Source organism: Cyclopterus lumpus, chromosome 17 (assembly GCF_009769545.1).
Source record: "Cyclopterus lumpus isolate fCycLum1 chromosome 17, fCycLum1.pri, whole genome shotgun sequence".
Lineage (NCBI taxonomy): Eukaryota > Metazoa > Chordata > Actinopteri > Perciformes > Cyclopteridae > Cyclopterus > Cyclopterus lumpus.
Window position 1 is genome coordinate 3,863,411 of NC_046982.1, and position 14,114 is coordinate 3,877,524.

General features: G+C 41.5%; 1 protein-coding gene across 1 annotated transcript in view; it reads left to right on the top strand.

Annotated features, from left to right (window-relative positions):
- astn1 (astrotactin 1) overlaps positions 1-14,114 on the top strand; it is a 335,249-nt gene that overhangs the window by 40,674 nt on the left and 280,461 nt on the right. Inside the window, exons 2-3 of the mRNA XM_034555334.1 lie at positions 10,337-10,380; positions 12,640-12,821. Of these exons, the coding sequence (XP_034411225.1) occupies positions 10,337-10,380; positions 12,640-12,821 (226 nt within the window). The remainder of the gene's footprint in view (positions 1-10,336; positions 10,381-12,639; positions 12,822-14,114) is intronic.

Consider the following 14,114-nt stretch of genomic DNA (forward strand, 5'->3'; position numbering starts at 1 on the left):
AGCGCTGTCGCCAACGTTCCCTTTGGACTCCCACCTGCTCTCCTCTCTTCCAGCGGCGCCCGTTGGTGAAATGTTACCTTTCTCAAGTAACACTCACGCTGCGGGGGAGTGAGTGACTGTACATATTGAGAATGAAACCAGTATGAAATAAGAAGCAAACAGAGCTTGCTAGCCAGCTGAGGTATTCAGAGATGTATTCCTTCGCCTACTCTCTGCCCACAGACATCTGCCATCATGTTTACTCACAGGAAAGTGGTCTATTGGCTGTGTAGTATGTGGTGGTGGTAGGGATGTCTTTGATAAGGATTCTGGACATGTTTGGCCTGGTTGCTTAAGCATGCCTGTGTGGTCCACAGATCAGTAACGTGTGCTTGTGTTGAAGCAGCAGTGGAGGGTTCATACCCTGAAGTTGGAGTTTAGATATGACCTCCGATCAAAATCCCCAACTCGGTATCTCTCCTGTCTTTCTTGCTCCCGGCCTACTCATCCCATCCGCCTCCTACTCCACCAACCAACTCCACCGCCCTCCTCCTCTTCTAATCCCTTTTCACCAGCTTCAATATTAATGCCCCCTCCTTACTTTCCTCCCCTCCCTCCTTGCTCTAATCAGAAGCTATGACTGAGATATGAGAGGTAAGTTAGGGCAGCTTCCCCTGACACCTCATGAGGATGTGAGCAGAATACACACACACACACCCACACACACCTCTCTGCTGATGTTAAATCCCAGTACAAGCACACAGCTCCACGGCCATATGGTCCCCCACCCCCACCCCATTCGCCATCCCCCACTGGGCAAACAGGCTTCGGAAGAAAAACAAGATTTCTTTCTCAGCGCCGCTTGGCTGCTGATTTCCCTTAAACAAATCTGTTTGTGATTGTCCTTCTGAAAGAGCATGTCAATATAAGAATGTTCAGGCATGTTGAAATTACAAATAAAAGCGTACCCTTTAGCATTAGCCTCTTGTGTTAGCTGTCACTATGTTACTGTATACGTTTTTTAATAAGCCACAATGTCTGCAGGCTTAAACCCGGAAGCACCATGTTATGTGAAAAATGCACTCGTCTCGCCAAACTAAATGTCAAAGTTGGGGCTGGACCAGTGTAGGACATGCTAGTAGCTCCAAGTCAAACACTTTATAGCTTCACTTTACATGCCTGAATTGCATTCTGTTTGGGTATTGCCACTTGTCCCCCAAAAGCAACCTACAAATTGAGATCTAAGTGATGTGGCAAAAAACAATGAAATAAATAAATACAAATTAATGGATTTTGCAGCCATCAGGTTGGCAAAGATAAGTGTTTGTTGTTTGGTTATTCAAACTATAAAAGCAACAATCTGATGATGTAAATTGAACCAAAATCATTTTGGATATGTTTTGGCTTAAAATAAGTGTTTGTAACTCACATAACTTTCAGGGCGTTACTGAAGCTAACTCGGGTACTTATACAGTACATAGGCTATATGTTACAGACATTATGTTTCTAAAATGTACATACAGAGAGAGAGAGAGATAGACTGCATACTGTATCTGACAGAGAAACAGATCTCAGTCTCCTGAGACTGAGAAGGTAAACCCCCCAAAAGGCCATTTGCATGGTAAACAAGCAGAGACAACAACACAAGCTGTCAAACCTTCCGCACACTCGTGCCCTTTATTGACTTATATTGAGCTTTGAATCCTACAAAATAACTAAAAACAGCAACACAATGCATCAATAAATGAATCATAGCAATAGCCCACACATTTGCTTGCGTAGCTGATACAAAACACAGACTAAAAGAGCTTTGATTAGACTGTCTATCGTTTTCCTCTGCTGCATTTCAGCACCCTGGACAGCGCAGCAACTACACAGCCGCCCCTCTGCATGTTGGATGTTTTTGTCTCGCTCTTTTAGAGACACTGTAAATATATATTTGCAACCTATCTTTAAATATTGACATCCTGAGTGTAGAAACCAATTACCACAGACGGGCAGGCACGTATATTGACAGACCACCTTTTGTTGAATGAATGAAAATAGCTGGCAATATAGAACAATATAGAATAATGCAAATTGCATTGAATTGTTGAGCCAAAACGTGGTGTGACACTAAACTGACACTTGAATGAGTTAATATTAGCCACCATAAGCTGCTGTGAGTGTATTGAATTGAGAAATAGTGCTTTTTTGATTGGTAATGACTTCAACTTCAACAATGTTATTTTGTCTTTCAAATGTCACAGTCATAATAAATCAATTTATGAAAGGTGGATGCACAGACATGTGCACAGAAATGTACCTTAATAGTTTTGAGTACTAGCTTGGTATTATAAGATTCTAGCTAGGGTGGCACTATCACTATAGGACGTGTTCATGAATGTCTGTGACTGTGAAAGACAAATAATGTGATGTAATTTGCAAAGACGTCACATCCATAGATCATATTTACCTTATTCAATAAAATTAAATTCTGTTAATTTTGTATAGCCCAGAATCCCAAATTACAAATATGCCTCAGAGGGCTTTTCAATCTGTACACGACCACAATCCGTGCTTTCTTCATGAAACTTGGTATCAAAAGCTGAACAGGACTTGGGCATTTTTCTTTTCATGTGTTTATTCTATGTACTGGACAGTACACAGCCAAACACATATTGATATTTTGAGCGGTATGTACTCTTCAGCTCTTCTGGAGTCCACTCGCAGTTGTGAGAATCAATATCGAGACGTCCGACGTTACTCTTTTCTCTTTAGAAAAACAACAACAACAACCTTCGTCTTTATATTGGAGCTGTATTTGCTTTTTTTTATTTATCTTTCTGAAAAGCAGCAGAGCAGACTGCATGCTGATTCCAGATGGAACCAGATTCAAATTCACAGCGCAGGGCACCAGCCGACCAGCACGTCGTCAGACTCGGCCAAACTGGTTTCTGTGCCGAGCTGAGCAGAGACTCGGCATACGATGCACCACCTCGGGCCATATGAATCCATCAATTATGTTCTGACGTTGAAATGAAACCGCTGAAACAGTAAGTTTACAATGAGATGTGCCCCTGATTCCATGCTCCATACTACATCTATGACTATCCACTGTGTTCACACATGAAAAAAGTGACACTATTTATTTTTTTATAAATTATTATTATTACTACTTCTTTATTTCTCATTGTTGAATCCCAATATAATCATGTTTAACTTCAAGTCATGTGGCACCAAACTCTTCCAATTTAAACCACTCTTTAAACCTCACTTTAGGTTTTACTCTAAACCTACATATTTAATTGGGTTGCACTGAAATTTTCAACGGCAATTTGAAAATTGTATTTGATTCACTATTACATGATGTTCATTATGTAAATTGAGAGTGAAAAAAGACTGCGTAGACTTTAGGGCCTACCTTGTGATTTATAGGTCATTGTGATGGCATTGCTGTTTTTATTGTCTTACAAATGTATCACTTTCACAGTTAGTTTTCACTCCATGAAATAAACTGTATACATTTTGCCCCAAGCTGCACCATTTTGTGTCATAACTGGTCGCAAAACTGGTTGCAAAAACACAACGCCTAACTTGTTATGTCACGGTGACCATGTCGACTCGTTCTATGCACTCTATGGTCATAACAGAACTGTATGGCTGTGGACGTTCCAACGGTAAGATTTTCATGTTCTTTCTCGTGAATTATATGGTAACTTGGTTCTAAAAAGAAATCGGTTCCAAATGAGTTAAAACGTGGAGTATCAATAAGGTTCGGAGTTAACGGTTCTGCTATCGTTACTTTAAAAGTATCAAACCTCCTCTCTCTGTCTCTTTGTCTTTGTGCTTTACTCTAACACACGCACACACACACACACACACACACACACACATGTCCAGAATCCTTATCAAAGACATCACATGCTGAGAACGCTCTCACGTTGTCACAAGTACAATACAAAGTAAGAGAGATCCAAACCTTTGGCCAACACGCAGAACAGTGAGAACAGAGCAGAAGAGTTTAGACCCTCGTCCCCTGCAGGTAACGTTGGCGAACGTCTGAAGGAGTTTACTAAAAACCTAACCGCTAAGCTGATTGTTTAGCTGTGAAAGGTATTTTGAAGGTTTTGTCACTGCTCATGAAATACTTGACATATTTGTTTGAATACAGGAATAAATGGTAAATGGTCTGTACTTGTAAAGCGCTTTTCTAGTCTTCCGACCACTCAAAGCACTTTAACAATACATGACATCATTCACCCATTGATGGGAGGGGCTAAGGTTCCACCTGCCAATCAGGACTAACTAACATTCACACACATTCATACACTGTAGGCACAGCTACGGGAGCAATTTGGGGTGAAGTGTTTTGCCCAAGGACACATCGATATGGACTAGCTGGAGCCGGGGATCGAACCGCCGATCCTCTGATTGAAGGACGACCCTGCTCACCACTGAGCCGCAGTCGCAAAACCAATGGCAATACTGTTCTATATAGGCAAGTGTAGGATTGTAGTATCGATACAATCCTAACGATACCCGTCCCTACGTGCGTGCGACGAACTGTCTGGAGCAAAAGTCGTACCACGGACTGCCTGCTGTCTGGATGTGGCACGCTCAACAGCCTCCCCTTCATAGTCAACGTATTGCTGCCATATTCTGAAGATTCTCAAGCCAGAGACATTACACCCGTTTTGATTGATGGTTCTTTGTGATCCTTTCAAGCTTGGTTGCCATGGTGATATTGACACTCCTCTCTCCTTCGCTGCGCGAGCAAACAGAAATGTGAGCAGCGAGAGGGATACAAGAGTCATATAAACAGTGTGGCGCACGTCTCGGCTCCCGGCATGCCGAGCGTGTTTGCTCTGAATAACAATTCCAGCATGACTATGCGACGTAGAGCGGATTCACTTTCTCGGGAAAAGTTGCGAAAACCCTGTCAGATCGCCGTGCATGTCCTACTGAAGATGTCGAACGCAACAGTTTTTTGTCACGCGAGAGTCAGAGGCTGAAACGCTGTGTTTACCTTGTGAAACGGACACTTCACAGACACCCCCGTCCCCTCTCCCCATCACAGGAATCAGCCCTCGCTCCGGTGCAGCTGGAGGACGGGCTTGAAGGACGCCCTCCATGTGATCGCATTGGAATAATGATCCCTAAATTAGTTTTTTATATTTTTTATTTTTTATTTAATGCACATATTTATATTTTGGTTATTGTGATGCATTGGCACATTTATTATTTCCTTGAGAAAATGCCCCTGTATGACAGGAAGGTCTATGACGTATTCTGGAACTTTTCAAATATAATTTTTCAACGCTGTGAACATGGCAAATTAAATAGAAGAGCAAAGTGAAACTAAAATCAAATTCTGCATGCATGTAAAAACACATCTTTACTTTTTATTCTTCTAAGTATGTAGTTTTTTCTTTTTACACCATTTTAAAATGACATTTTCAATGTTTGTTTTTAGTGTTCTACCGTGTTATGATATGATCCGATATTGTTTTTTATATTGATTCTTTGAGTTCTCTATATTGCACTTATGATAGTAGACTTGATATATGTATATGAAAGAGTAGTCATTATTTGTACACTTTTACTATACAACTTATACACTGCACACTTGTGTTGAATATCATTATATCTGCTTTAGGGGAACGTAATGACATACAAAATATTCCATCATCCTGCGGTTCTTCTTCTAATGCGAAGTAATTGTTGTGTAATGCCTTTTAAAAATCACAGTTGGGTCAAATTCCGATCGCTGTAGTGGAAACTCTTCTTAGAGCGGATAGTCAACCCGAGTAATTGGGTTCACATCATCGGAGCAACCAATAAAAGAACAGATAGAAAAGAAAACCATGGAAGGGTTGCAGTCAGGACTCCGGCCTCTGTTCTCTTCACCTTCGTTGTGTCAGCAGCAAAAAAAAAGATCTCATAACCTAATCCATAATCCAGACTGCATGGACACCTCTTAGAATACCTAATGTTTTAACTTGTATAGCTTTGTCTTGACAGCCGAGACCAGCCTGTGCAGCCTGAAAGTCCCCGAGGGGCCGGTGTGAATCCGTCACAGCTCCAGTTTAACACAGAGCCCTTCGTCTTGTCCACAAGCGCTACCCGATGAGATGAACGATTTCATTCCTCCGCCGACACTTTGCTGGCATGTCATGGCCCGGAACAGAACAGAAACTGCTAAAAGGGCGCTAAAGAATCTGACGCCGTTATATTAACGGATTTTTCTCCCCCCAAATCCACGCCAGATGTTATTATCATTACTTCATGAACCGCCCGATGTTTTTCTACTCTGCTGCATTGCATAAACGGAGCTGTTTTCATTAACCTGGGACGTTTCTTTCCATCTCCTTTGAATGCAAAGCGCATTCTAAACACATGTAAGCGAACACGCTAAGCTATCACGTTCCTCCGTCAATCAATTAGGGGAGCGGAAACAAAAATGATGCTTTGTGCTGGAATCCTCTTTGTCGGTACTGCCCATCCGATAGTGCTTGGAATAAAGATTAGGCTTTTTTTTTTTTTTTAATGCTCGGGATTGATGCCGCGTCGATTTAATGGAAACTCCTTTCAAACGAGACGGTTTCTGCATTCGGAGGAGGTGCACTAATAATGCGGCCTAATCAGATTACTTTGATCCATTCGAATACCAGTGGGTGGCCACTGTCTTCTCCGCTGCATTTTCTTTTTTTTTTTCTTTCTTTCTTTCTTTCTTTCTTTCTTTCTTTCTTTCTTTCTTTCTTTCTTCCTTCATTCCTTCCTTTCCTTCCTTCCTCCTTCCCTCCCTCCTAACTCTCTTCTACCTTTCTTACACGGTTTTGTGCAGCAAGGCACTCTCATTAATCCTGCTCTCATGGAAAACTAGTCCCCAGGGGGAGAGAGAGCACACTTTTTTATTATTATTATTATTATTATTATTATTTTTAAAGTGCCCCGTCACTATCATTTGCATTTAGGTTAAAACCAGCCGGGACTCTTGAAATCTGTTTCCACGGGCAGAGGGGAACTCCCTCTTTACTGCGGCACAAGGGGAATCAGTCACTGTCAGGGCAACATCTTGTTATACTCTCTCTCACACACACACACACACACACACACACACACACTGTGACAGTGTTTGGGTCTGTAAACAGGTTCTAATCTATATTAGGGTTATGGCTGTTATCCAGCATGCTGGTGTCTCCTCTGCCAGTAATCAGTGTAATGGGCCGTCTGACAAAGAAGGTTCGCTCACCCGGCGGGGAAGTGAAGCGCTACACCGGCGGCCACATTGTGGTCTTAACGTGTGCACCAAGTATTAATGATGCCGGCTCTTACCATGAATAGTTTAAGCCAGGTAAGTGCTTCAGGACTTAGGCGCGCATGGCGTGAGTTGGACATTTACATATGAAACATCAGTCAGATAAATACTTTAATTAAGAAGAAAGCCTGCGAGGTGAAGGAGGAAGAAAAAAAAAGCTCTTCACACTATTGGTTTTAAATGGAATAATAATACTAGCCACCGTCGACTAGCGGATTGAAATGTTGCTAACTTCGCTAGTTGGCACCATAAATACTTTAGCGTTAAAGCAGCACGCTGACTGAAAGCTAGTCCGCTGTTGGGCCCGTGGTCCGTACGGATCCCCCCACTCACGGTTCGGCATGTGTGTGAACCGTGGATTAATTACACAGTTTAACGTTAAGCTTCTCACTGTGAACCAAAGTTTACTGACGTTATCCTCCAATATTTAGTCAAATATGCCATCTCAAATAATGTTACATTGTAAACAATCAATGCCTGTTTAAATCAACTGGAGAGCCAGTAACGTTAGCAGCATGGCATGACAATGAGTATTGGGCGAAGTAACGTTATCACAAACCTGAAAAAATCCAGTTGTTTTGAAGATGTTTTCACAATAAAATAAATAGATATTAGAGATGAATTATGAGCTGTTTACATTAAGCTCTAAGCAGTTTATAATACATAAATTATTTGAATTGTGTGCAAAGTAAAATAATGATTTTTAGGACAGATGGATCCTTGTAGACCAGCCTTATAATCAAACCACAAAGGGATCTGTATCTGCCGATATGGATCATCAACGATGATCAATTAGTATCGACAGCAAAAAACATGATCAGGGATCTCTAAAAGTTATATTCGTTTTATTATTTAATTTTGTGCCGCTCCCATCTGTCACTCTTGACGGCAGCACAATGAGTCAAACCTGTAGGCTAAGATACTACTGGTCTAAGCAGCGCTGAACCATCATGGATATGGTTCCCTGTTGGCGTTTCATCAAATAGTAAGCACAACCGGAGCAAACACTGGAGACGTATGGATTTCAGCCGCTTTTGAAATATATGATTTGGTTTTTGAAAAATGTAGTCACAATATTTTTTTCTGACAATATTTAAGGACTGAATTGTGCTCAGTTTTGACTTTCAGATTAGTCTAGTCTAAGTTTAACTAGAAAGGAACATCATTCGCTAGCATAAATACGCTGCATTTAGCAGGAATCATGTTTATTATGGTCACATCTTAGTTTACCATGTTGGCATGGTAACACGAGAGTACCATCTGATTAGTTTAGCAGGTATTTGGTTTTGTTCACACTTGGCTTCTCTTATATTTGGCAAAGATTGATTCCCTTGTATATATTGTATAATGATTTTATTTTGTCGCTCATCACATAATGGTATGATCGATATGTGTGTAACATAAGGATATTTTATGGAAATAGAAATAAAAAGTGCTACTACATTCATCTAGCATTGACATATTTGACAAGTCCAATCTCGCCTGCAGCTATATTCTCAGGAAGTAATCAGTGTTTTGTTGTTGTGTAGCAATGGGTCTAGCTTGTGACCTTACAAGGATTCGTGGAGGGCGTTTGTATCGTGAGCTCTGGGATTTTTGATGCCTTACCTTCAACGCCGCTCCCCCGCCACGGCTTCCCGTTCCTCCTTGTTCCCGCCCTGATTCTCATCTCCCATGCCAACACAAGTGCACAACTCCTTTTGATCAGTCCTAATCCTCATTATTATTTACAAGTCGTGATTTCTCCCCGCAACCATAGCAGTGCCGCGGCGCAAAAAAAAAGAAAGAAAACCCAGCGCCACAGCGTGGACTTTGATCAATTATGGACTATTCGCTAATGGACCGTGTCCCTTCAGCGCAGCCCCGCCATCCCTTTTCTGCTCCACATTGTGCACGCCACCGCCTCCCTGCTCAGTTCATTGTGACATCTGTGTGGAGAAATCTGTGCTTTGAATAATTCGAAAAAGCTAGAAAGCTTGTGCACTGGCAGAGCTGGCGCAATCTGCTTGGGTAATAAGTGTGTTCACAGCACTCGGTGATGCTTGCAATTAGGGTGATAGTCTACTTCATGCCCGGGAGTCCAAAGTAACCCATATAAAGTACAAGTGTGTGCACTGTGTGGCCTCCTGCACATTAGAGGGGGGGGGGGTCAATAAACAGGACCTGATCAGATCCTAATCATGCATGCAAGAGGGAATGAGGGCTACCAACAATGAGAACTATATACCAGTCATAACATAATGCAAACACACTATAAATACAGAGGTGATAGAATATAGCACATGTACTGATTTTTGGGGAGAAAGAAAAAAGCCCTTTGAACACCTTGAAGTTCTTTGTTTCATCTCTGTCCTGTGAAAACCATCCAAACTTCTATTTTCCACCAGTTAATAATACAGAATAAAAGAGGGTGCTGATCGCAATCTGACATTCAAAAGATCTGAACTTTCAGGTATATGTGTGTGTGTGTGTGTGTGGGCAATGGGATTACTACATTTCAACGTCGAGTTGAATCCTGCTACACATTGACATTTAGTCCCTGAAGGGGCTGAAAACAAACCACCATAAGCCCCAAACAATTTGTATCTGGATGTATCCTTTGACCTGCAGTAACCCAACCATTGCTCACGGTGCATTGCTGCGACTCCAGTGGAACCACACAAGAAGCTGCGTTCCCTTCCAGCAGCAGAACGATGTGTGTTGTTGAATGCAATGCGAAATTCAGCGTGTGGATTTCATACCTCCACTCAGCGCTCTTACCTCTCCTGACTTATGAGCCTGATACATCTCCCCTACCCTTCACACTTACATAAGTAACACAAATCTCTCCATCAGTCATGCATTCCTAATGTTTCTCCATGTCTTCTACGTCTGTGTGTGTGTGTGTGTGTGTGTGTTTTGGCGTGCATCACTAATACATCAAACAGCGAGGAGTTGCGTTGTGTTGAGGAAGCCAAGGTGTGATGTGAAGTACAATGTTTCTTATGCTACGCCACTGTTTTATCTGTTTACTCATCTCTATCTGTTACATTACATCATTCTTCCCTCCGAACACAGATATGAGCTCCTGCAGCTGATGGAGGGGTTTCAGTCTTTGGCTGGTACTGACCCCCATTTGTTCACTCACCCTACCAGCCTCATGTAGCAGAGGCACTACAGAAGAGTGTAAAGAAGAATGTCATGTCGTGTCAATTAAATATTCATAATGTATAATAATAAAATCCAATGACTGGTTACAATGATGGAAAACTAGGGGTGGAAAGGTTCTGAAGCCGAGACACGTGTTCTCGTTTTGGGGTCAGGCACAATGATGACATGTTGTAATTTATTTTGTCTTTAATTTTAGTGCACCAAATCAAGTCATGTTTCTGCTGGTGGTGCTATTTATAAAAGTCAGGGGATCGTCAAAGTCAGTAGGAAAAACATCCTCAAGGGAATGAAGTCAGCTGTACCAAATGTCACAGCAATCCACTCAACATATATTTTTTAAAGTATTTCAATGAAAAACTAAATATGTCAGGAGGGGAAATGTCAGGGATCACCAACATCTTGAGGATTCGTCCATGAATGTCAGTACAGAATAGCATACCTGCCTCCTAAAAATCACATTTCCATAAAATGAAAGTGAATACATAAAATTTCAACAGAGACTGTGTAGGGAGGGAGGTTTGGGTGGTGGATGGGTTAAAAAAAACAACAACACAGGAGATTGTTGTTTGTGTCCCGTGTGAACCGAGACCTTTGTTTGCCTAAACATAACCAGGTCATAGTTGTGTTGTCTTTTGTTTGCCTAAACATAACCAAGTCATAGTTTAGTTTTGTTGCCTAAACATAACCAGGTCATAGTTTTGTTTGCCTAAACATAACCAAGTCATAGTTTAGTTTTGTTGCCTAAACATAACCAGGTCATAGTTTTGTTTGCCTAAACATAACCAAGTCATAATTTTGTTGCCTAAACATAACCAGGTCATAGTTTTGTTTGCCTAAACATAACCAAGTCATAGTTTAGTTTTGTTGCCTAAACATAACCAGGTCATAGTTTTGTTTGCCTAAACATAACCAAGTCATAGTTTTGTTGCCTAAACATAACCAGGTCATAGTTGTGTTGCCTAAACATAACCAAGTCATAGTTTTGTTGCCTAAACATAACCAGGTCATAGTTGTGTTGCCTAAACATAACCAAGTCATAGTTGTGTTGCCTAAACATAACCAGGTCATAGTTGTGTTTGCCTAAACATAACCAGGTCATAGTTTTGTTTGCCTAAACATAACCAAGTCATAGTTTTGTTGCCTAAACATAACCAGGTCATAGTTGTGTTGCCTAAACATAACCAAGTCATAGTTTTGTTGCCTAAACATAACCAGGTCATAGTTGTGTTGCCTAAACATAACCAATTGTGTTGCCTAAACATAACCAGGTCATAGTTTTGTTTGCCTAAACATAACCAAGTCATAGTTTTGTTGCCTAAACATAACCAGGTCATAGTTGTGTTGCCTAAACATAACCAAGTCATAGTTTTGTTGCCTAAACATAACCAGGTCATAATTGTGTTGCCTAAACATAACCAGGTCATAGTTTTGTTTGCCTAAACATAACCAGGTCATAGTTTTGTTTGCCTAAACATAACCAGGTCATAGTTTTGTTTGCCTAAACATAACCAAGTCATAGTTTTGTTGCCTAAACATAACCAGGTCATAGTTGTGTTGCCTAAACATAACCAGGTCATAGTTGTGTTGCCTAACCCTAACCCCAGGTCATAGTTGTGTTGCCTAAACATAACCAAGTCATAGTTGTGTTGCCTAAACATAACCAAGTCATAGTTTTGTTGCCTAAACATAACCAAGTCATAGTTGTGTTGCCTAAACATAACCAGGTCATAGTTGTGTTGCCTAAACATAACATAAGTGTTGTACTTTTGTTTGGTTTGGTTTTGCAATTTACGTTACGTGTGTTTCAAACGATTTCAAACTGCGACAGTAATCCATAAATATAATTATATATAATAAATATTACAATATTCGACATGTTGACAATGTTAAACGGCTGACCTGTTTTTTTCAAAATTATTTACACAATGAGATTTTTTTTCTCAACAGTAACGCGGCTATAATGACGCAGTGAGTGAGTAAGTTCATAAAATGACAGCCTTCAGCACCAAGAAAAGACCCATATTCCTCTGTTACTCTGTTGAGTCACAGCTGTTGAACATCGGCCCGTCCCCACCATGACGTGTCTGTCGTTTCTGATAACTTGCTCACATTCCAGTGGATCTCCTTCATTACGTCCACTACTTCTAACGAGTAAAATGAACGGCCTCTCATTCTGTGTCCCTTTTTTTTCCGTCTGTTGTCTCCGGCAGAGATCTCTGGGAATTCCGAGGACATCCCCATGGTGCGCTGGAAGCAGCAGTGGCTGGAGAACGGCACCCTGCTCTTCCACATCCACCACCAGGACGGCAGCCTGAGCCACCCGGAGCCCACCGGCGACCCGGCCAACGACTCCGCCAAGGAGGAGCTCCGCATCCTGCACATCTCTGTCATGGTAAAACACTCTGTTCCCAAAGCTGCTGATAATAGAAGAAGAAAAGAGACGTTTTTTTTTTAAGTTCAATACCCCTACATCTTTTCTTTTGACGTGCAGTCAAAAGAACTTTTTAATTGGCCAAAATCTTTCATTTGCAAAATTAAGAAGATGAAGGAAAGCCTTTTTTTCTCCTTTCTTGCTGTTTTATTAAGATGGATTTAAATATATAAAGTTATTTTAGTGTGGAGTTTTCTTTCAATTCAGTTATTTTGTATAGCCCAATATCACAAATTACAAATTTGCCTCAGAGGGCTTTACAATCTGTACACATACGACATCCCTGTCCCAGGACCTCACATCGGATCAGGAAAAACTCCCCAGAAATACACAGGGAAAAAAGGGAAGAAACCTTCAGGAGAGCAACAGAGGAGGATCCCTCTCCCCGGATGGACAGAAGCAATAGATGTCATGTGTACAGAATGAACAGCATTTACAAAGTTACATAAACACATTACATGAATATGACAATGTATGAATGGAACTCCAATCCATGAAACAGAAGGAGGTAGAGAGGAGGGGGCGGGGCATCAGCAGGGCCAACGCGGGAGGCCGGCTCACCAGGCATCAGACACCTCCAGGTCCAATGGACACTATGCGACGTGAAGTCACAACGACTCCGGGGAGGAAGCAGAGTTAATAAGGTGCAATGGAGAGATGTAAATTCATCCATAAGGAGAGAGAGAAGATGAGATAGGTGCTCAGTGTATCCTAAAACATCCCCCAGCAGCCTATAAGCCTATAGCAGCATATCTAGGGGCTCGAACAGGGCAAACCTGATTCAGCCCTAACTATAAGCACTATCAAACAGGAAAGTCTTAAGTCTATTCTTGAATGAGGTGACTGTGTCTGCCTCCCGGACTGAAAGTGGAAGCTGGTTCCATAAAAGAGGAGCTTGATAACTGAAGGCTCTGGCTCCCATCCTACTTTTTAGGACTCTAGGAACCACAAGTAGCCCCGCATTTAGTGAGCGCAGCTCTCTAGTGGGGCCATATGGTACTACAAGCTCCTTAAGATATGATGGTGCATCACCAATCAAGGCTTTGTAGGTGAGGAGAAGAATTTTAAATGTGATTCTTGATTTTACAGGGAGCCAGTGCTTCCCCCCCCTGAAGCTAAAACACAGTTGGAGAGATAAGATAACGTGTTCCTCTTGTTTTTGTTTCCCCGTGTGCTCCCAACGAAGCAGCTGACTTTTAGTAAAGGTTTAGGGGAATGGTTAAATCCTGCTATTTTCTAAAAAATATCCAACAA